This window comes from Dendropsophus ebraccatus, chromosome 7, assembly GCF_027789765.1.
Source record: "Dendropsophus ebraccatus isolate aDenEbr1 chromosome 7, aDenEbr1.pat, whole genome shotgun sequence".
Classification (NCBI taxonomy): domain Eukaryota; kingdom Metazoa; phylum Chordata; class Amphibia; order Anura; family Hylidae; genus Dendropsophus; species Dendropsophus ebraccatus.
Genome location: NC_091460.1, coordinates 54,271,466 through 54,296,759, shown reverse-complemented (window position 1 = coordinate 54,296,759; position 25,294 = coordinate 54,271,466). Strand labels below are relative to the sequence as shown.

Sequence of the window (25,294 nt, the reverse complement as noted above, 5' to 3'; positions counted from 1 at the left end):
CCTCTGTACCCCGTGCTGATCTCTGCATCGGGCCCAGCTGATCTTTCTGTCGATCTATAAGAATGAATAGAGCCGAGGGTCACATGCTGTATCCTTGGCTCTATTCATAACAGAGCCGACGGGGCCCAATATGGAGATCGGCAAGGGGTACAGAGGTCAGGCCCCCCGTAAGCTCCTACTTTTCCCCTATCCTGTGGTTAGGGGAAAAGTTTATTTTTTTCCTGGAATACCCATTAAAGTCAGGGCAAAATTGGGTTAGGTCCCTATTCCGCGCTTCACTAATTAACAGTTATATACAAGAGTAATGCCATTATTAAAGAGAACAAACTGAAGGTAAGAAGAACAGAAGATGCACAGTGATGTCACAGCCAAGAATGGGAGATATATTTATAGAGGTGGGATGTTTATGCAGGGATTTATTGTACTTGCTAGATTTGAATTCAGGAAGGATTTTTTACCCCAGTATGAGGCAATTAAAATCTGCCCATAAAGGCTTTTTGCCTTCCTCTGGATCAACACAGTAAGGTTAAAAGTTGGACTTGATAGACCCTTGTGTTACCTCAATCTAGTGTTACCTCAATCTAATCAACTATGTAATGATTCATGATGACAGGACAGTGATAATGCATAGAATGATGTCACAGCATAGAGATGACTCAAACTGTGATGTCACTCTGAAGTAGAATCTACAGAACTAGGGGAAGTTACTCCACAGGAATTAGCGATAATCACCATTAGCGATGTCACCTTGGAGGCATAATGCAGTAAATGATGTCATAGCACAAGAAAAATTCACTCTTTTGTGTGCATTCATCAATGTATTTATGCCAGCCAGTTTATCATGGTCAAAACCTTGAAGGAGAACAGACACAACAAGGTCAACATAAGTAACTAGGGATCGGCCATCATACAAAAGGAATTTCTAAAGTGGGGCCTATTCTAGAAAAAGTATGAAGAAAAATTGTAAAATCTGCTGTTTCTAGTACAGCAGTTCTGTATTATATCTCACATAGTGTAAAGGTCATTTAGTATGTAAATTGTGTTTATGTGGTTAAACAAGTGAGTACTTTCATAGGGTCATAAGGAGCGACTAAAGTATTGTAAGAGTCCTGACTGCTTTATCTCTTAGTCACTCTGCCAGTACTGTGTACTATAGACCTGTGAACTATTAATATCTCTACCTGCACCTGAAAGAGCTTTCACCACAGGTCTCTATTGTTTATAACCTGGAGGTTATTCCAGGATTACAGCTGTCTCCTTCCGTATTTGCTTAGAAATTGTATTTTCTGTTGTTAATCGTAAAACTACAGAACAGTATTGATAGACTTCCCTATACCAACACTGGTTGTCAGTAAGCCTTAAGGCCCCCATAAACTGACAACTGATGTTGCAGGACTGGCCGTGTATATGGGGGCCTCCCCCCCCCCCAACAGATGATGCCAGGGGAGAGAAGGGTTGGGCGTTTTTGAAGTGATAAGTTGCCATCCGGCTTACCTTCCCTCTCCTTTTTCACATCACATGTGTATGGGATTATGGGCAGAAATAGCTGTTGGCTGAACGACCATTCCCATGACCGTTATTGAAGGTCTATAGACACCTTTAGGTTTGGGCCACATCCCATTTATGCACCATGTCGGATGTATATGTCAACTATCCATAGGACTGCGTTTTCCGACATCTTTTTTCCCTGGCTGTATGGAATTACAGAATGTGTAGTAGACTATGCAAATTGTGGAACAGACCATTCTACTAGTGACTATGTTTGATCCATTACAACCTTGGACCTAAAGGTATCTGAACACCTTTAATGTTGGCTGAAAAAATCATTTGATGGACTTCTCCACTCCCATACAGATGAACGTTTAGCGTGGCCAAATGTTTTTGTTCCATATGGTGAGGGGTAAGCCGCAGCCAGACATTTCTGCTGCCTATGCCTCCGAGAACAAAGGGATCAGGCTGCAAAAATCCATCACGCCCGACCCCCTATCTCCACCGACATCATCTGTTGTTCGATTGTAAGGAGGCCCCATATATTTTATACTGTGGGCTGACTTATAAAGTATATAGGTAGATTTAGAGAGGTTTCTGTCTGTTACTTTGTTTCTTGTCTTCTAAATATTTAAAACAACTCAATAAGTTTTATTATATTTGTTCTATCCCAAATGTATAATCCTATACCAGTTAAACAAGGGCAATAGGCAGAAGAGCAGGCCCCGATGCCATAGGATGGGTCACCATGGAGGTGGGGAGTATTTGTGCAGTATATGGAACTAGGCCACTAAACTAAAACTTTTACCTACTGGGTCTAGCAATAGCTCTATATATCACAGCACAGCCTTCCTAAACTAGAAGGTGTTGCAGATTTTACATCCACAAGGGAGTAAATCTTTATCTAAATGAATTGGTCGAAGACAAGCAAACTGTCCCTTGTTCCCTCTGTGGCCAATTATGTATCTAGAATTGCTTGCCTACAGAAAAGATACATGTTAGAAGTAAAAGCATTTACATAAAGCTATTTAAGGCATGTACACTGTCATGAGTGCGGGACTTAATAGACACAACGATCTGCAACCTGTAACTCCAGCTGCTGCAAAACTACAGAACTATAACATTCCAACAGCTGTAAAGTCGCAGGTTACAGACCTCTGCATAGGAACTCCAAAGTATTCCAGCCAATGCCACAGTCATCTAATATGATCCACAGTCGCTAGAAACTCTCTGAGAGAATGAGGAAAACATGAACTGACTAGATACAAAGAATAAAGATTTTATTAAATACAGTTTATTAAATACAGTATACACATAGATTACAATAAAGGGAATGTGTCATCAGGAAATGACCTATTGGCTATTTGTTTATATCAAGTTTTGTGTTAAACACAGTTTTTAAGATTTTTTTCTCAAAAAAAAAAATAATATATTACATTTGTGTGTTTAAGTAACCCTTACATTCTCACCACTAAGCCTAAAACCTAAGCTTAGATTTCCTGTTTTTTATTTGATGATGATGAGAAGTCTGATCTATATGGATAGGTGACAACAGTTTATAGATAAAGACAACTGGTGAAGCTCTCAGCTCAGTCTCCCCTTCCCTGTGGAATGACCTCTTCAAAGGTCACAACATATGCCTAGTTCCATTCCCATTAATGTCAATATTGGATAGCTTTTGGCGATCGTTGCCTATTTTCATGGGGTAAAGAATATATTTAAATGATGTTAAAAATAGCCCAGACAGGATGGCTTCCCCTGTAATAATGTACAAAAAAATTAATGAAAATAGAGACAATTTATGGAAAAAAAAACCTGGGTGATACATTCCCTTTAAGATACAATTTAGTGTAAGGCACAGCTATCATTCCAGGAAAATAAAGGAAATCCTAATGGGCATATAATAATGTCTCCCCTAGGGGTACAAGCATGCCTGATGCCATACAATTGAATAGATCACTATGTCACAATGTCTGGGGGCTTCAGCAGAACAGATTTATAGTATTATTAGGGATGGTCCGAACCTGCCGAGGTTCGGGTTCGTATGAACCCGAACGCTCTGCATCAGATTCCCGCTTTCTGGCCGCTCCGTGGAGCGGGCGGATCCAGCGGGAGTAACGCCCTGAAAACTGGGATATAGCCTATGGCTATGGCTGTATCCCAGTTTTCCAGGCAGTCCTCCCGCTGGATCCGCCTGCTCCACGGAGCGGGCAGACAGCGGGAATCATTACCGAGGGTTCGGGTTCGTACAAACCCGAACCGAACTCGGTTTGGACCATCCCTACGTATTATATATATAGTTTTAATACTTGAAAAATACATGTCCATCCAGATCGACCAAGAGTGGGGATAAGTATGAGTATTCTTCATGTTCAATATTATATCTGACAATAGCTCTACATAGCTACGTGTATTGGACTGGGAGACAAGTGTTTTGAGTAGGCATTATACCTTTATGAAATACTGTAGGAAAAGCATATTATCAATTTTATACAAGTACAATTTTTAAGTCTTTGGTTACAAACAGTGATGCCCATGACTGGTATACAGGCCCTTTTATATGGACCTATGGAAGGCAAGCAATGAGCATCGATCTTGCTGATTGGCACTCCTCTGCTTCACCCTCATAAGGCTCAACCAATCACTGTCAGCCTTATGCCCCTTGTTTAGACAGGATTATGTGTGGCCAATAGTGATAATTTAAATAGCTCCACAAAGAATACATTCAGCTGACTATTTGCCCAATAAATGGGCCATGGAGAAGCTGTCTTCTGAGTGCTTTATGATATTAAAAAAGTTTTCTAGGGAAAGTGGATTAATGGCCTATCCACAGGGTAGGCCACCACTAACAGATCATTGGGGTTCGAATAACCAGCACCCCTGCCAATCAGCTGATCTTCTTAGTCACCATTCATTGTTTACATCGGGGAGCCACAGTTGTGCAGACTGGCTGATCAGCAGGGGTGCTTGTTGTCTGAGCCCATTGTCGCTATTGATAGCCTTGACAATGTGATATTGCTTTGCTATGAGGTCATAATGGTGTTGTTTGTTGTGGCTGTGCAGGCAGTGATGATTATATTATAGCTATTATACATTTACCCGCTAGTGTTCATGTTATACCAATGCAAAGTCATAGAGGACTACCAAGTACTGTATGCACTGACCCATGGAATGGTTATTCCATGATTTTATAACATGAAATAGTTAAAATATTTTATAAACAATTCTGCCTAATCATAGTACATGCCACGTGACATCCAGGCGATAATATGTACCTATGCGAGGCCTAATAAAAATATTCACCACCTCGGACTTTTTCATGTATTATTTAACAACCCTGAGTCACCAGCATTGAATCACTGTGGACTTACTAGGTGTGGATCACTTAGAGATTTGCCTTCACTTTGATGTACAATAAAACATGAAAATGTCCAGAGGATGACGGAAGAGTGAATACATTATATAGCCACTTTTTATATAGGAGTAGGAGTCAATATTTGCTTCCTATCACTTAAGGAACAAGTTGTAAGGATTTCAAATAATGAATTGTGAGTCATCCCGATGGACAGTTCAATTCTCATAAATGGGTTATTCAGGATATTAAAATTGATGTCTTGTCCTCCGGTCTGTATTACATTGGAGCCATGACACTTGTGGATCATTGCAGCCTTTTCATTGTTTACATTGGATTGTACCTGCCCTTGCTGTAGGGTGTTCTTACTCTGTGCAGTTTTTAATACAGTTTTGAAGCCACCACCAGCTGTCGATCATAATGAATTAGATCATATAAAAAACATATGGTACTTTTTTTTTTTTTAACATATATTTTTATTGACGGACAAAGTATGAGTACAGAATTAAAGCAACTCTGTACACACAATCTGCCCCCCCCCCCCAACCACTTGTACCTTCGGATAGCTGCTTTTAATCCAAGATCTGTCCTGGGGTCCGTTTGGCAGGTGATGCAGTTATTGTCCTAAAAAACAACTTTTAAACTTGCAGCCCTGCGCCAAACAGCTTAGCGTATCTGTGCCTTAACCTTGCACCACCCCTCTGTCCCTCCTCCCTGCCCCCTCCATCATTAGGAATGCCACTGGCAGGATTTTTCCTATTCCTCTGCAGTGAACACTGCACAGGTACCTTAACGATCCAGGCCATGTGCCGTGCTGACACAGGTCATGAATAGAAGACAATCTGCCTGGAGCATTCCTAATGATGAAGAGGGCGGGGAGGAGGGACAGAGAGAGTGTGCCAGCCTAATGCATACACAATCTAGGCCACGTACAGATTGGCACAGGGCTGCAAGTTTAAAAGTAATTTTTTTAGGACACTAACTATCACCTGCTGAACGCACCCCAGGACAGATCTTGGATTAAAAGCAGCTATCCGAAGGTACAAGTGGTTTGGGGTGGACAGATTGTGGGTACAGAGTTGCTACAGGTTGTATAAAGATGGTGAGGCTACTTCTGTTATTGCCTTAGTTCAGTCCTGGTGTATAATGGATTCAAAAAGGAAAAAGACCTGCAGAAAAAGATTGCACTGTGTGAGAGCACCCATATAGTGGCCATGCTTCATATACCTTGACATCACATGAGATTTATGTTTATACACATTTTTTTTTAGCAAAAGTAGAATGAGGCAAATGAACAATTTGTTCATAGAAATTACCATTCAAATAATGGTATTTTTTTTTGGGGGGGGGGAGGGGGGGGTCACTAGCAATTGTGAATCAACTCCTAGGAAATAGACCCAAGTTACAAATGACTGGCTCCAAACTACATTATCTTAGGGCCATATTACCCAGGGTATTTATCGTCCAAAGAGACCACCCTGGGCAATAGGCTTAGAGAACAGTTGAGAAACAAGTAAACGTTAGTTTGTCAGCTCATCATATGGTTTCAACCTGCTAAAAAAAAATCTTTGTTCGTCGGCAACACATCACCCTGTGTAATGGTGGATGTGGGACCGACAAATGCTGAAGCCTCAGGGACCAACAACCAGCAAAGGATCCTTTGTTTCTCTGGAGGCCTCTCTGACCCCAGAATTTGGTATGTTAAACAATGGAAAGCCAAATGAATGAAGTTTGGAACTGAAATAGATAATGGTTACTATTAAATAAGGTATGAGGATTAATATGTATGAGAGTAAAAAGGGCATTACTGGCAAATCTTCATGTATTAGTAATAATTCTTGCTAAGTTACTATAGTTGAGGTTGAAGAATGGGGGGACTTAAAAAGTGTTGGAGCGAAGGTGCCACTAAGGTAAGTGCAACTTATTTTACTTTGAAGAGAAATTGTTGGTTGGTTCCATCAGCTGGTATTGTGCCTTGTAGGAGTTCAGTTCAGGCCTCAGGCTGGATTTCTTATTTGCAAAAATGGGCAGACCCGGGATAATTATCACAACAAAGGCTGCATGTCAGAACATACTAGAAAAGTTACTCACGTTTACTGTTACGTGAAGGAAACACTATTGAATTTCTCAAGCTGTTCTAATAATTGCTAAATAACAGGCCCCCGTGTATGGAGTGCTATTACATTTTGTTTTTAGGCAATTACAACACTGGCCAATTCCCGGAGACATTGGTCTTCTACATTGCCCTCATTAATAGTTGTTCATTATTCCATCTATGTAAGGTACACTACATGCACATTCTCTTGTGTATACAATGCTATAAAGTTATCACCTCTCCTCTTACCTATTATCAGGGCAGTGTTCAGCAACTATGATGTGGGAAATGCTTATACTGTATACTTGGTGTCTGAAGTAGCCTAAAGGCGCCAATGCATATTCGGCTAAAGTCAGCTGATCATGCAAACTTCGGCAGATTAAGCTAACTAACGTTTATGGTAGTTTCCCAAATATCCCCTGTAAGATGATGTTGGAGGAAAGAAGAGTTGGTCATTTTGAATTTCTTTTACTGGACCCTTTGTCCTGGACAAGATAAGCCGATGCCAGATTTGTCTGGCAGCAGCTCACCCCTTCTAACTCCAAAGTGGAAACGTGAACATTTATATGTATAGGGAGATCAGGAGAAATAGCTGTTGGCTGAACAATTGTAATTGAAAGTGTATGGTCACTTTAAAAGTCCCTCTTGTACACATTGGTTAGCATGGACATAGACTAACCCATTGAATGGGGTTAACTTCTTTACCCAAATCCACAGCATACACTCTGCAAGTCCATGAGGTCATGGGAAAATCACTTCATGTGAGCGCTGCAGCCTCTTCGCCTCACCCTATTGAAGTGGACAAGCGGTAATGCCAATCACAGCTATTACAGAATATACAGCACAGTGCTTGGTAAGAGGATGTCACAGCACTCATATGATCGCCATGGCCGCTTTAACCAACTAGTCAGCTTAGGTGTTGGGAGTTGCATTCCACCAATATGAAGCATATTGATGGCCTAACGTAAAACCAAGCCATCATTCTGAAAGTCCTGGAAAACCCCTTTAGTGTTATAAAAATGTATTAATCAATACCAGTTATAGTAAAATATAACCCCATGGCCTTAGGTATCAAGGGTGTACTAGAGAAATATTAACTTTGTTGCATATAGCGAACAAAGTTGCTCTTTATTTGAGATATAGGTTCTATATCAGGGAACACTATTTCTTAATGCACAACTAGACTACCAACCAGTGGTGCTGTCATTCTATGGTTATGGAAAGTATATAGTTAATAGCTACAGTATTTTTTTTAGTTCTGAAAACCTTTAAGAATTATCATCGCAAACTTCCTGAATTCCAAAGAAGTGAAAATGTTCCTCTTAAATTTTTTCTGATTTCAAAGTGCATACAGATACCATCAGTCACAGACCTCTAATAGTCCTCATATTCTTCACCTGCTATGGCCGCGGCCAGTGCTGCCAATGCTTCAGCCACGTCTGGATCCATATCATCTTCCAGGAACACCCCATCTATAACTATTGTACCTTTCTTTGAACCCCGTGATGCATTTCTTTCGATCATGAGGTCAACCAACGAAGGGGGTCTTGACCTCTGTATAAAAACATGGTCTCCTGAAGGAGAACAGGAGCCATGGTCTGTATTACCGTGAGGATTTTTGCTAGAGTCATGCACATGGTTCGCCTCCTTAGGAAGACCATTGAACTGTGTGATATCTCCAATCTCATTGGAGTATTCTAAGTTTAAGTTACTACTTTTGACCTCAAGTATTGCACTTTCTGTAAGAGAAATATTTTCTTGCATTGATGCAGATAGCTCATGTTGAATGCATTCTGGTTCGTCTGTATTTTTAGTATGGTCATTTGGTATTTCTAACTTCCGTTGGCTTGAAGTAGGCGTTGAATGCAGGTTGTCGTCAGATTGGAAGGATTGGTCATCTTGCTCTTTGACATCACCTATAAAGTTCTCATTTGAAACTGCGTATAATGAGAAGCTGGCTGGTACTGTGGAGCCAGCCTCATCAGCTTTAACATTGATCTTTTCTGATGCATTGTACAAATTATGTGAACCAGTGAATCTGTCTCGTTCGATTATGTTGTATCCTTCATTCATAAGTTCACTGATCTTTATAGTCGGAGACTTGGAACGGTCATGCTCGTAGCTGTGTGCTTCATTCACATATCCATTTGTTGGTAGCTCTTGTGGTTTGAACATATAACTGAAAGACAACAGAACATTACTTGTACTTTAAAGATTTTACCAGCAAACAGTATAAGGCCCATTTCACACTTCCGTTAATTCTGTCATTCATTCCTATGGCCTCAGACACACATCCATACGTGTTACGGATCTTTTGTTCCGGTCGTGATCTGTGCTGCAAACCCCCCTCCCCCCCCCCCCAAAAAAAAACAACCTAGCAAGCCATAATGCAGCCCCTAGGTGCAGCACAGATCACCTATCTTAAATAAAGAGGTCCATGCCAATTTGGACGGTTGCAGACAATGGTGCTAATTTATAGTCCTGTTGGACGCTGAAGGTCCACAGTTATGGGCAGGACTATGGATGTGTGAATTTGGCCAAGTTCATTGTATTAGAAGCAATGCTTTCTGCTTTCCAAGCACTAGCCCATTAGTAGCTGAGATGGGTCAATGCTACATCCAGTGACCTGCTGAGCACGCATGTTGAAAGAAAAGCAGGAATTGCTGCTCAGCCATGACCCATAGACTTTAAAGCGAATGTACCACTAGGTACATCGGTTTGTGTTGTTTTAGATGAACAGACTGGTTCCAGCGCGAGTATGCTGGTGGTGTAGAGCTTTATGTCCAGTACTTTATTTCAGGGCACCGGCCGCGCATGAAGCACTGGGGGCAGGTCCGCTGACCCCCAGTGTGCCGATCTCCTCTTACCTCTGTGACACTGCTCCATTCATTCTAATAGAGATGCATCACAAAGGGGAGGGGTTTTCGAAACACTTGGACCTGGCGGGCTCCCCAGTGCTTCATGCCGGCTTGGTGCTCGGGAATAGACCGACGCAGTGTGCGGAAATTCGGCGGTTAAAAAAAAACCACTACACCACCAGCATCCCCACGCCGGCGCCAGTCTGTTCATGTAAAAAACAAAGCAATATACAAGTGGTACATTTGTACCTGACCCCCCCCCCCCCCCCAAACCACTTGTACCTTCAGATAGCTGCTTTTAATCCAAAATCTGTCCTGGGGTCCATTCGGTAGGTGCTGCAGTTATTGTCCTAAAAAACAACTTTTAAACTTGCAGCCTCATTCCCTACTGGAGTAACTGTGCCCTAACTTTGCACCACACCTGCGTCCCTCCTCCCCACCCTCTTCATCTTTAGGAATGCCACTGGAACATTTTCTCCTGTCTAAACATTGCACAGGTGTCTTAACGACCCAGCCCATGTGCCGTGCTGACACAGGTGGGGAATAGGAGACAATCTGCCTGGAGCATTCCTAATGATGAGAAGGGACAGAGAGGTTGTGCCAGCCTAATGCATACACAATATAGGCCATGCCCGTTGGGCATGGGGCTGCCAGTTTAATAGTTGTTTTTTAGGACAATAACTGCATCACCTGCTGAACGGACCGCAGGACAGATCTTGGATCAAAAGCAGCTATCTGAAGGTACAAGCGGTTTGGGGGGTCAGATTGTGGGTACAGAGTCGCTTCAAGGGTGCCTTCACACACACACCAGATCTGCAGCAGATTTGATGGTGCAGCAGAAAATGCGCTGCGATACGGTGTGTGAAGCTACCCTATGGGTTTTGTGTCTGCTGAGGTTATTTTTTTTCACAGAACATGACAGAACTATGTAGGATATAAAAGTAAATGTCAATTGTATAAATATCACATTGGAAAGTAAAGACATAAGTGTAAAGGGAATTGAAAATGACTTGCTCTGCTATGGACCTCAGATTCAGGGTGGTATTACACGGGCCGAGCAGGGCCCGATAATACCTGTAAACGAGCAGCGATCTGCTAGATCGTTGCTCGTTTACTGGGCCTATTACACGGCCCGATAATCGTTTGACAAGAGCTGCAAGGACATCGTTACCGATGTCCTTGCAGCCCTTGCTAAACTGGCACACATTACCACATCCACATACATACATACATACCACCCATCCACATTCCAGGGCTGCTCCTGCCGTCCGCTTCTCCTGCCGTCCGCTTCTCCCGGGGTCCCGTGCGTGCTCTAGCTTCACAGCGGCCCGTCAGCTGGTAGGCCGCTCAGCCAATCACAGGCCGGGACCGCCGCGGCCTGTGATTGGCTGAGCGGCCTATCAGCTGACAGGCCGCTGTGAAGCTAGAGCGCGCGCGGGACCCCGGGAGAAGCGGACGGCAGGAGCAGCCCTGGAACGTGGATGGGTAATGTATATCGTTAGTCGCCGGCCACGCACCGCTATTAAACGCAGCGGTGCGCGATCGGCGCCCGACGAAAATAGGTTCTAACCTATATCAACGATTAGCCGATGATCGTTTGTCATCGGCTGATCGTTGCATTTATTACACGGATCGATAATCGGCCGAATCGGGCCAATTCAGCCGATTATCGTTCCGTGTAATAGTACCCACAGACTGGGACCTCACCAAATAGAAAAATTATTCTTTCTAATATACACTAGACATAGTTATTAATGGTATAATAATTTGGCTTTTAGCCTCACTGAGGTATTGCCATGGCACTGCCCTGTGACATGATTTACAGTTGCAGATGAATTATGCAATGTAAGATTTATTGCACAGGTGATGTGGAGGTAATCATAGCGACATGGCTGTGCATTTCTTGTGCTGCTGCAGTGCACATAAACTGCAAAGGCACATGCAAAACACACCAATGCAGCAAAGATGTGTATAGTGCTAGTGTTTCTAGTAGAGACTGATAGAGCCCCTGCCTCCCCATCCCATCAGCCTTGTGAATTGTATCTATGTCTTGGATCCAGCAATACAACTTCCTACTGATAGCGTTTCCACTTATTTCAATAGATGGAGCAGTCTCACAGAGAATAGTAATATAGTATGGTAATGGTATAGTAATACAGATCATCTTCCATGCCTACCTGTTCAGCATTCTACAGCAATTGCACCCCATCTGGTTAAGGTCTCTTAACACCTGCGTGGAAAATAATACAAGCAAAATAGTAATTTCATGCTGTAGAAGTCCAGGTTCACACTATGGAAAACAACAGCTGTATTTCATAACAATGGCCATTATTTGTTAAATAATCGCCGTTGTTATTAAATACGGGCGTTGTTTTTACGTAGTGTGAACCCAGCCCAATACTCTTTAAGTTTACTTAAAATGTGACCAGTCATTGTCAGAGAGAATGGTTTGGTTCTTCCATTTAACATACAACACATTGAGCTACGTGTATCCACACCGTTAAACAGTCCCGTTACTGGTATAGTTAAAATGATTATTCTATGAAAAAAAATGATCAAAGGATAGGGAATAAATATGTGATCACTGGGACCCCCCATGATCAAAACGGGGGGGAGGGGAGGGAATCAAGTCCATCACTGCTTTAGTTGGAGCTCATAGGTCACATATGGACCTGCCACACTGTTCAACGTCTATGGGATCAATGGAATTGCCAGGTACCGTCATCAGCTTCTTCAGCCCCATAGAATGGAATGGCTGGTTCATTATCATTATTAATCTATGCTTCTTTTCAATGTGCTCTTATATTGAGGGAACAGAGAACTTGGGAGCCCTGTTATAACAATTTGAGGGGGTCACCGCAATGGGGCCCCAACAATCTCCAATTTATTTTGTAAGCGGGATAGATTTTGATATTGGTATAACTCATTCCATTAATCTCAATTGCTCAATTGAACAGATTATATAAATCAGTGGACTTATCATGTCCACCTTGGATCTTGTAAAAACATAAGCCATAAAAAAAAATAAAAAAAACAAACTTGCATAAGGATAGCAATCTGGTAGTATCAATATGTTTTGTTTAGTCATTTTCCCATATTTGCCTAAGTACAATACGCTGCCTGTTTTCCATCAGGCATCACTGTCAGTATAGAGTCAACTTTGTGAAGTGTCTGTGCTTACACTGTGCGTCATCCAGAAACACACCTTACAGGGACTACTTCATATTTACCATAGGGGTCACTGTCAAGATCAAGACGTCAACTCTGAGAAAGTTCTAACATAAAAAATGACAACTACTGTCTCTTACCACAAATGAGAAATAAAATAAATCTTACCTGCAAAGTATTCCATTAAAGATCAGACATAGGCGCCACATGCCTGGAAGAAGAAAAATAGTACAGCTATAATCCTAGGTGTAAAAAAACATTCATAATAGTAACAACGACAATAATAATAATAATAACAACAACAACAAAAATAGTACAGCTATAATCTAGGTGTAAGAAACATTCATAATAGTAACAACGACAATAATATTAATAACCAACAAAAATAGTACAGCTATAATCTAGGTGTAAGAAACATTCATAATAGTAACAACGACAATAATATTAATAACAACAACAACAAAAATAGTACAGCTATAATCTAGGTGTAAGAAACATTCATAATAGTAACAACGACAATAATATTAATAATAACAACAACAACAAAAATAGTACAGCTATAATCTAGGTGTGAGAAACATTCATCTATATCATAAAAATCAAAGTCTGTCTGTCTGTCTGTCTGTCTGTCCTGTCTGTCTGTCTGTCTGTCTGTCTGTCCTCTATAGACTTCCAAACGCCTGAACCGTTTGACCCCAAATTTGGCACACAGATACATTGGGTGCCCGGAAAGGTTATTGCGAAGGTCCCGTCCCTGCCAGATGTACAGGAGGGGAGGGGGAGGGGAAAAAGAGGCGCCCCATAGAGATGAATGGGAAAATCTCCTCACTGCAAACACAGGTGATATAATTAGCTGCAGCAGACACGGCAGTTGGAGCCTTAGCAACCAATAGGATTACTGCTTTCATTTTCACAGGGAGTTGTGGTTGCTAGGGAAGCTGCCTCACAACATCCACAGTAATAACTGGTAGACCCCCTACTCCAACTATACATTACATGTATATACAGGACCCCCTACTCCATCTATACAGTACATGTATATACAGGACCCCCTACTCCATCTATACAGTACATGTATATACAGGACCCCCTACTCCAACTATACAGTACATGTATATACAGGACCCCCTACTCCATCTATACAGTACATGTATATACAGGACCCCCTACTCCATCTATACAGTACATATATATACAGGACCCCCTACTCCATCTATACAGTACATGTATATACAGGGCCCCCTGCTCCATCTATACAGTACATGTATATACAGGACCCCCTACTCCATCGATACAGTACATGTATACAGGACCCCCTACTCCATCCATACAGTACATGTATATACAGGACCCCCTACTCCAACTACACATTACATGTATATACAGGACCCCCTACTCCATCTATACAGTACATGTATATACAGGACCCCCTACTCCATCTATACAGTACATGTATATACAGGGCCCCCTACTCCATCCATACAGTACATGTATATACAGGACCCCCTACTCCATCCATACAGTACATGTATATACAGGACCCCCTATTCCATCTATACAGTACATGTATATACAGGGCACAACAGGTATACCAAACTGTGACTGGGTAACACTGCTACACCAGACCTGACCAATACCGCCATACTGTGCTGGATAACACTGTCATACCAGACCTGACCAATACCGCCATACTGTGACTGGATAACACTGCCGCACCAGACCTGACCAATACCGCCATACTGTGACTGGATAACACTGCCAGACCTGACCAATACCGCCATACTGTGACTGGATAACACCTCCATACCAGACCTGACCAATACCGGCAAACTGTGACTGGGTAACACCGCCACACCAGACCTGACCAATACCGCCATACTGTGACTGGATAACACCCCCATACCAGACATGACCAATACCGACACACTGTGACTGAATAACACTGCCATACGGGTAAATACAACCCTGCAGGTATACAGGACACTACATGTATACAGGACCCAGAAACTATACACTACAAGTGCACGGGACCTCCACAAAACTATATACTACAGGTATACAGGACCCCAAACTTTACACTACAGGTATACAGGACCCCAAAACTATATACTACAGGTATACAGGACCTCCACCAACTATATACTTCAGGTATACAGGACCTCCACCAACTATATACTACAGGTATACAGGACCCCAAACTATACACTACAGGTATACAGGACCCCAAAACTATACACTACAGGTATACAGGAACTCCACCAACTATATACTACAGGTATATAGGACCCCAAACTATACACTACAGGTATACAGGACCTCAAAACCATACACTACAGGTATACAGGACCTACACCAACTCTATAATACAGGTATACAGCACCTTCACCAACTCTATACTACAAGTATACAGGACCCCAAATATACTACAGGTATACAGGAACTCCACCAGCTATATACTACAGGTATATAGGACCCCAAACTATACACTAAAGGTATACAGGACCTCCACCAACTCTATACTATAGTTATACAGGACCCTCAAACTATTTACTGCAGGTATACAGGACCCCCGAACTATATACTACAGGTATACAAGACCTCCACCAATTATACACTACAGGTATCCAGGACCCTCAAACTATAAACTACAGGTATACAAGACCTCCACCAACTATACATTACAGGTATACAGCACCAACTATATACTACAGGTATACAGGACCCCCGAACTATACAGTACAGGTATACAGGACCTTCACCAACTGTACACTGCAGGTATACAGGACCTTCCTCAACTATACAATATAGGTATACAGCCCCCCCAACTATGCACTACAGATATGCGAGACCCCTAAAAACTATACATTGTGGGTATACAGAACCCCTCCAACTATGCACTACAGGTATACACTAATTCCACTGATTAACTCAGATGAAACAATACCTTTAGCTTGGCCTCCTGGGCACCTTAGAAGAAATCTAATTAACACACTGACACTTTATAACCGGGCAGCGCCGGGTACATTTTCTAGTCTATATCATAAAAATCAAAGTCTGTCTGTCTGTCCTTCTGTCTGTCTGTCTGTCTGTCTGTCCTCTATAGACTTCCAAACGCCTGAACCGTTTGACCCCAAATTTGGCCCACAGATACATTGGGTGCCCGGGAAGGTTATTGCGAAGGTCCCGTCCCCGCCAGATGTACAGGAGGGGAGGGGGAGGGGAAAGAGAGGCGCCTCATAGAGATGAATGGGAAAATCTCCTCACTGCAAACACAGGTGATATAATTAGCTGCAGCAGACACGGCAGTTGGAGCCTTAGCAACCAATAGGATTACTGCTTTCATTTTCATAGGGAGCAATGGTTGCTAGGGAAGCTGCCTCACAACATCCACAGTAATAACTGGTAGACCCCCTACTCCATCTATACAGTACATGTATATACAGGACCCCCTACTCCAACTATACAGTACATGTATATACAGGACCCCCTACTCTATCTATACAGTACATGTATATACAGGACCCCCTACTCCATCTATACAGTACATGTATATACAGGACCCCCTACTCTATCTATACAGTGCATGTATATACAGGACCCCCTACTCCATCCATACAGTACATGTATATACAGGACCCCCTACTCCATCTATACAGGACATATATATACAGGGCCCCCTATTCTATCTATACAGTACATGTATATACAGGACCCCCTACTCCATCTATACAGTACATGTATACAGGACCCCCTACTCCATCTATATAGTACATGTATATACAGGACCCCCTACTCCATCTATACAGTACATGTATATACAGGACCCCCTACTCCATCTATACAGTACATGTATATACAGGACCCCCTACTCCATCTATACAGTACATATATATACAGGGCCCCCTACTCCATCTATACAGTACATGTATATACAGGGCCCCCTACTCCATCTATACAGTACATGTATATACAGGACCCCCTACTCCATCTATACAGTACATGTATACAGGACCCCCTACTCCATCTATATAGTACATATATATACAGGGCCCCCTACTCCATCTATACAGTACATGTATATACAGAACCCCCTACTCCATCTATACAGTACATGTATACAGGACCCCCTACTCCATCTATACAGTACATATATATACAGGGCCCCCTACTCCATCTATACAGTACATGTATATACAGGGCCCCCTACTCCATCTATACAGTACATGTATATACAGGACCCCCTACTCCATCTATACAGTACATGTATATACAGGACCCCCTACTCCATCTATACAGTGTATGTATATACAGGACCCCCTACTCCATCTATACAGGACATATATATACAGGGCCCCCTACTCCAACTATAGAGTACATGTATATACAGGACCCCCTACTCCATCTATACAGAACATATATATACAGGACCCCCTACTCCAACTATACAGTACATGTATATACAGGGCCCCCTACTCCATCCATACAGTACATGTATATACAGGGCACTACAGGTATACCAAACTGTGACTGGGTAACACTGCCACACCAGACCTGACCAATACCGCCATACTGTGCTGGATAACACTGCCACACCAGACCTGAACAATACCGCCATACTGTGCTGGATAACACTGTCATACCAGACCTGACCAATACCGCCATACTGTGACTGGATAACACTGTCATATCAGACCTGACCAATACCGCCAAACTGTGACTGGATAACACCGCCATACCAGACCTGACCAATACTGCCATACTGTGAATGGATAACACCGCCACACCAGACCTGACCAATACTGCTATACTGTGCTGGATAATACTGTCATACCAGACCTGACCAATACCGCCATACTGTGACTGGATAACACTGCCATACCAGACCTGACCAATACCGCCATACTGTGCTGGATAACACTGTCATACCAGACCTGACCAATACCACCATACTGTGACTGGATAACACCGCTATACCAGACCTGACCAATACCACCATACCGTGACTGGATAACACCGCCACACCAGACCTGACCAATACCGCCATACTGTGACTGGCTAACACCGCCATACCAGACCTGACCAATACCGACACACTGTGACTGAATAACACTGCCATACGGGTAAATACAACCCTGCAGGTATACAGGACACTACAGGTATACAGGACACCAAAACTATACACTACAGGTGCACGGGACCTCCACAAAACTATATACTACAGGTATACAGGACCCCAAACTTTAAACTACAGGTATAAAGGACCCCAAAATTATACACTGCAGGTATACAGGACCTCCACCAACTATATACTTCAGGTATACAGGACCTCCACCAACTATATACTACAGGTATACAGGACCCCAAACTATACACTACAGGTATACAGGACCCCAAAACTATACACTACAAGTATACAGGACCTACACCAACTCTATAATACAGGTATACAGCACCTTCACCAACTCTATAGTACAAGTATACAGGACCCTGAATATACTACAGGTATACAGGAACTCCACCAGCTATATACTACAGGTATATAGGACCCCAAACTATACACTACAGGTATACAAGACCTCCACCAACTATACATTACAGGTATACAGCACCAACTATATACTACAGGTATACAGGACCCCCGAACTATACAGTACAGGTATACAGGACCTTCACCAACTGTACACTGCAGGTATACAGGACCTCCCTCAACTATACACTACAGGTATACAGCCCCCCCAACTACATACTGCAGGTATCCAGGACCCCCCAACTATACACTATAGGTATACAGCCCCCCCAACTACATACTGCAGGTATACAGGACCCCCCCAACTATACACTATAGGTATACAGCCCCCCCAACTATGCACTACAGATATGCGAGACCCCTAAAAACTATACATTGTGAGTATACAGAACCCCTTCAACTATGCACTACAGGTATACACTAATTCCACTGATTAACTCAGATGAAACAATACCCTTTAGCTTGGCCTCCTGGGCACCTTAGAACAAATCTAATTAACACACTGACACTTTATACCCAGGCAGCGCCGGGTACATTTTCTAGTAATAATAATAATAATAATAGCAGTAGTTTACCCAATTACATTTTTTACCCAATACAATATTTTACTGTTATCAATAAGACAAATAGGTTATATAAAATTCATTTAAAGGATAGAAAACACACAAGGTATTGGTGTCTATGGGACTGTGTAGCTACAGAGCATCACAGGTGTCCATACAGACCCCAGTCCAATTCCAAAAGTGTCTACGATGGGCACATGAGCAGCAGAACTGGAACATGGAGCACTGAAGGTGTCCTCGACTGAGAAATCACCATGAGGAAAGCCAGCAGAGGCAGTGATGGTCTGGGCAATGTTCTGATTAGAACAAGCCATCCCATAGAGACAGTGCAACCCTGAGGCAGGCTGGATTCCGCACCGGAGAGTTCCGCTATATTACCCAGTGTGAACATACCCTTAGTGAGCAATATATTCTAATTCTCATCTGCCGGACTACTCAATGTATAAAGTACAGATAGTCAATCCAATAGTAAAGCAAAGCACCCAAGGCTCCAATGTGATATAAAAAAAAACTATTTAAAAAGCAATGATAGTAAAAAGTACTCTGTTTAAAGATGAAGCACTTGTGTCATGTATTTTCCTGTACCATACATGGGTGACATGTTTTTTCATCATACCCTATGGCTCAAACAGCTGCACAACTTCATGGCTAATACTTTTATGGTATAATTTACCATAATAATATAGCATTTGATTAATACCCTCATTATTAAAAATAGCGGACGTTATTTTTGTTGTTGTTCACCCACAGTTTTTCTTTTTTCTCTGTCAATATGGTGGTATTGGTCAGGTCTGGTCTGGCAGTGTTATCCAGTCACAGATGGCGGTATTGGTCAGGTCTGGTATGACAGTGTTATCCAGTCACAGATGGCGGTATTGGTCAGGTCTGGTCTGGCAGTGTTATCCAGTCACAGTATAGCGGTATTGGTCAGGCGTGTTATGACAGTGTTATCCAGTCACAGTATGGCGGTATTGGTCAGGTCTGGTATGACAGTGTTATCCAGTCACAGTATGGCGGTATTGGTCAGGTCTGGTCTGGCAGTGTTATCCAGTCACAGATGGCGGTATTGGTCAGGTCTGGTATGACAGTGTTATCCAGTCACAGATGGCGGTATTGGTCAGGTCTGGTATGACAGTGTTATCCAGTCACAGTATGGCGGTATTGGTCAGGTCTGGTATGGCTGTGTTATCCAGTCACAGATGGCGGTATTGGTCAGGTCTGGTATGACAGTGTTATCCAGTCACAGATGACGGTATTGGTCAGGTCTGGTGTGTCGGTGTTCTCCAGTCATAGTATGGCGGTATTGGTCAGGTCTGGTATGGCAGTGTTATTCAGTCACAGCATGGTGCTATAGTTGATGCTATGTCTGCGCACACAAAGTAGGGGGTGCCATTTGAAGCGATTATCATGAATACAGGAATACCAACTGCACACCAATTGCCATCAATTTTTAAGTTTTTATTTTTTGCACTTAAAAGATTTTTGTGTACCATATCACTGGACGCTTCGGTCATTTACGACCTTTATCAAAATGGTATCTGTAGATTATAACAACACTGAATGAGTATTAGAAAATCACACAATTAGTAAAACATTAATATGTGTTGCTGGTGTAAGTATGGGAATAGCTCTCACTATATAAAACATTGCATGGCATGTGGGGGAAATGAAATGCAGCTGGGAACTGGATAACTGTGAAATATATTGATACATACACATATGTGTGTGCAGAGAGGTGTATATAGGTATATAGTCTAGTGGGTAACTGAGGAGTAATATCAGGACAATCATATATAAGAGTATTGCAAATGATATAGGGCTGAGAACTGACATCCTGTACAATAACGTAACACATAATCACATATAAACAATATGGGACAATAGGTGGTAGGCAGCAACAGGATGAAAGATATACTCACACTGTGCTAAGAGTTATAGGAGACACCTGAATTGGAAGCAAGAGATTAACATAATGCTGCGTTTACACGTAACGATTATCGTGCAAATTTGCGCGATAACGAATTCGAACGATAATCGTACGTGTAAACGCAGCGAACGATCAAACGATGAACGAGAAATCGTTCGTTTTGATCTTTCAACATGTCATCAAATCGTCGTTCGCAAAAAATTTGCCGATCGTTCCGTGTAAACAGTCGTCGCGCAATAGTCCGTCCGCCCGCCCAGCCGGGGCGATCGGAGCGGTGGCGGGGATCAGAGCGCCGGCGGGGGCGGCTGTGGATGAGCAGGGGGTCGGGCATGCGATCGCAAAATTTTTTTCCGTACGATATATCGTACCGTCTAAATGCTGATCGTTATGAAAAAAAAATTGTTACTCCCACATAGTTAATCGTATGATCGGGCCAATTATCGTTTCGTGTAAACGCACCATAAGTCTGGTGCAGAGAGAGAGAGACCAATGTCCATTATAACAGCCAGTATGATGGTATTGTTCAGGTCTGCTATGGAGGTGTTGTTCAGGTCTGGTATGGGAGTATTATCCAGTCACAGTATGGCGGTATTAATTAGGTCTGGTATGGTGGTGTTATCCAGTCACAGTATGGTGGTATTGTTCAGGTCTGCTGGGGCGGTGTTGTTCAGGTCTGGAATGGAGGTGTTGTTCAGGTCTGGTACGGCAGTATTATCCAGTCACAGTATGGCGGTATTGGTCAGGTCTGGTGTGGCGGTGTTATCCAGTCCAAGTATGGCAGTATTGCTCAGGTCTGGTATGGCAGTGTCATCCAGTCACAGTGTGGTAGTATTGGTCAGGTCTGGTGTGGCGGTGTTATCCAGTCACAGTATGGTGGTATTAGTCAGGTCCGGTGTGACAGTGTTATCCAGTCACAGTGTGGTGGTATTGGTCAGGTCTGGTGTAGCGGTGTTATCCAGTCACAGTGTGGCGGTGTTATCCAGTCACAGTATGGTGGTATTGGTCAGGTCCAGTGTGACAGTGTTATCCAGTCACAGTGTGGTGGTATTGGTCAGGTCTGGTGTAGCGGTGTTATCCAGTCACAGTGTGGCGGTGTTATCCAGTCACAGTATGGTGGCATTGGTCAGGTCGAGGATGGCGGTGGTAAATGTGACGCCTGGAGCTATTACCTACCAATGTGCCAATCCTGTGGTGAGAATTCCTTTAGACAATATGCAGATACTCTAATCCCCTTAAGCCCCTTTAATGAACTGTCTTACCAGAGTAGTACAACATATATATAATAGAATAAAAAGTGCTCCAATCCAAGGTATAAATAGAAATTGGTAATATAACTTCAACCTTCAATTCTCAGCACAGGAAAGCCATTGATCATGGCACTAGAGAAGGATTGGTACAAAAAAGGACCAACCTAAGTGATGTTCTTGGTATATGTTCTTGGTATATGAACTTTAGACGTAGCAAAGTTTAACTTGACATTTAGCGCCCTATATAACCATGATGCAGCAAATTTAAACTGACATACATCCCTTGCCATAGAAAATGTCAAACTGTTTGTCAAAAGTTTGGTGCCTCAAGGTTTGGAATCTTTGCTACATCTATAAGTAAGAGGTCAACATTAAGGCCAGGTTCACACTATACTGTATATGACACCAGAACGGCCTTTTATGAAATTTTTAAATAATGTTAAACTAGGCTCCATAGTACATAATAACTTATTTCCAACATTCCCCAGATCTATCTCTTGTAATACAAATAACTCTCTGGAGTGTTAGCAGTATAAATGGCCCCACATTTCTAGCACCTATAACATAATTTACAAGTTTTAATTATGCATGTCTTTGGTTTAAATCATTGCTTCTCAATCCCAGTCCTCATGGCCCACCAACAGGTCATGTTTTGAGGATATCCCAAACAAAGAACACCTGTGATAATACCTGATGCATTGACTATAGTTTAATCACCTGTGAAATACTAAGAAAATCCCCTGAACATGACCTGATGGTGGGCCATGAGGACTGGAATTGAGAAGCGCTGGTTTAGATATGCACAAAAAAAAAAGAAAAAAACTTTAAACATATCACAGGGAGATGTTAAAAGTCACTGCTGAGATCCCCACCAATCCGGAGAAGCTTGCAGGCTAGCGCGCTTCATTCCCTGACTTGCACTGATCTCTGTTCAGGCTGCTCCATCATAAGGTTTTGGGGCTGCCCGGACAGTAATGATTGACAGCAAGGAACTTTTTTATTAACTTGTCTGTATAATTGCAAATCTTGGTATGTATAAATTCTCCATAGGGTATATACAACAGTGTGTACTTATAGTTCTAGGTATAGTAGGTACAAATATGTAAAAATCAATCATGTTAAAGGGAAAGTAACTGCAGGTTAGAAGCATCTCTATAGGGCACAGGGAACAGCGGATGAAGCTTGATCTTCAGCACCATTTTTGCGATCTCATCATCAGGATGTAATATGACATATGGAAGGATACATGTCATTGTGACTTTTTCCCTATGGGGTTGGGATTTTAATCTATATTATTTCATACCAAGTGGTTGAAAGGGGTAGGTGACATTGTATATAAAGAATGAATTGTCCTCCCTGTGGGCTGATCTAGTAAGGAGGATGCTGGGTGTAAAAAATAGCAGCCCATTCACACTATGATTACACAGGTTGAAGACCCACTCCTATAGCTTAAAGGGGTAGTGTGGCGCTCAGCAATTATTCCCAGAATAACACACATTACAAAGTTATACAACTTTGTAATGTATGGTATGTCTGTGAATCGCCCCCTTCCCGTGTCCCACCACCCCCGCACGTGTACCCAGAAGTGTGATGCGATATACATACCTGACGCGTGTCGACCCCCGTCTTCTGTCGATGCAATCTTCGGAAGGCCGGCCAACTCGCTGCAGCCGTTCCGCTTGCCGGCCCCCCTCTGCAGCGTCATCAGCTGCTCAGCCGCGATTGGCTGAGCAGAACTGTGCTCAGCCAATTGCGGCTGAGCACAGTTATGACGCGGCAGGAGTGGGTCGGCCGGCCTCCCGAAGATGACGTCTTTGAAGAAGATGGCAGACGGGGTCGGTCGACACAGATCAGGTAATGTATAATGCACCACACTTCCGGGTACACGGGTGGGGGTGGGGGAACACGGGAAGGGGGCGATTCACGGACATAACATACATTACAAAGTTGTACAACTTTGTAATGTGTGTTATTCTGTGAATAATTGCTGAGCGCCGCACTACCCCTTTAACTGTACATTTAATGGCCATGTCCCTTTACTACACAGGATTGCTAAATACTGGACTTTTCAAAATATTGGATTTTTTCTCCTTTTAATTTTTTTTTTTAACAATTTTTTTTTTTTAAATTGTATCATGTTACAGCAGCATCTGGTGATATGGTGAGGAATCATATGGGGAAATGATGGCTGGGTGCTGGTGTTTTAGTGGTTCTTACTTCAGATTGGCTAATGGTCACTGTGGGGGAGGAAATGTGGGAGGTATTACAAGAAGTAGGTATTGTGGGTGGGATCGGCCCCCACATGCAGAGAATGCTGGTCTTTGTAGTTCAGCAGGTCACTTGCTCAAATGATCCAAACCAGGAAGTAAAGAAAAGATGGGTGATTAAGTCTTTGGTGGCCCCAAAACCTAGTGGATTCCAGCAAAAATTGACACTAAGACTTGGGTAAGCTAAAGCTACTACGCCTGCATTTTAAAAAAAATTTGCAAAGGGTTGAATATCCTCTTTAAGTCCCAGACAGCTGCTCTGTCACCACTCGTTGTTAAGGGCTTAACCGTTTTTGCCTTTTTACTGTGAAGAACATATAGGTATAAATCAGGGTAGAAGACTTCTTATTCTTTATGGATTCTTCTTGGTTAATAAATAACATTCTACATACATATTGAACTTGTCTGATGGCGTTAACCAGCACATTTATATGACATATGGCCGAGCATCTGGCAAGGTAGAGCCTATTGCAGACTGTTAGCATATTGAGTTCATATTGAAATCATAGGTGAAGTGTTTCCATGGCTGCACATGAGAAGTCATGCTCTCAATCTGTGCTATATGTATTATCCCCAGTCCACGTACAAAGCACACGGCTGGAACTGCAGGGCAAACATTCCGCCCTGAGCACACATTACATCACTAATGCAAAGTGCAAGACTCGGACGTCTTATCTGGAGGCGGAGCTTCTCACCACCACAACCTCTGTACCTTTTAATGGAAACAATTTACATGTTGGCTGTAAAGCCTTAACTAGTGAGCTTAACACAAACCACCACACCCGTCTTTGTTCTCCATTGC

General features: G+C 42.6%; 1 protein-coding gene across 1 annotated transcript in view; it reads right to left on the bottom strand.

Annotated features, from left to right (window-relative positions):
• Nucleotides 1–5,495: 5,495 nt before the first annotated feature.
• C7H4orf19 (chromosome 7 C4orf19 homolog) overlaps nucleotides 5,496–25,294 on the bottom strand; it is a 63,631-nt gene continuing 43,832 nt past the window's right edge. The window contains exons 2-4 of the mRNA XM_069976490.1: nucleotides 13,130–13,172; nucleotides 11,971–12,023; nucleotides 5,496–9,114 (exon numbers count right to left, since the gene is read on the bottom strand). Coding sequence (XP_069832591.1) covers nucleotides 8,310–9,114; nucleotides 11,971–12,002 — 837 coding nt within the window. The 5' untranslated portion in view covers nucleotides 12,003–12,023; nucleotides 13,130–13,172 and the 3' untranslated portion in view covers nucleotides 5,496–8,309. The remainder of the gene's footprint in view (nucleotides 9,115–11,970; nucleotides 12,024–13,129; nucleotides 13,173–25,294) is intronic.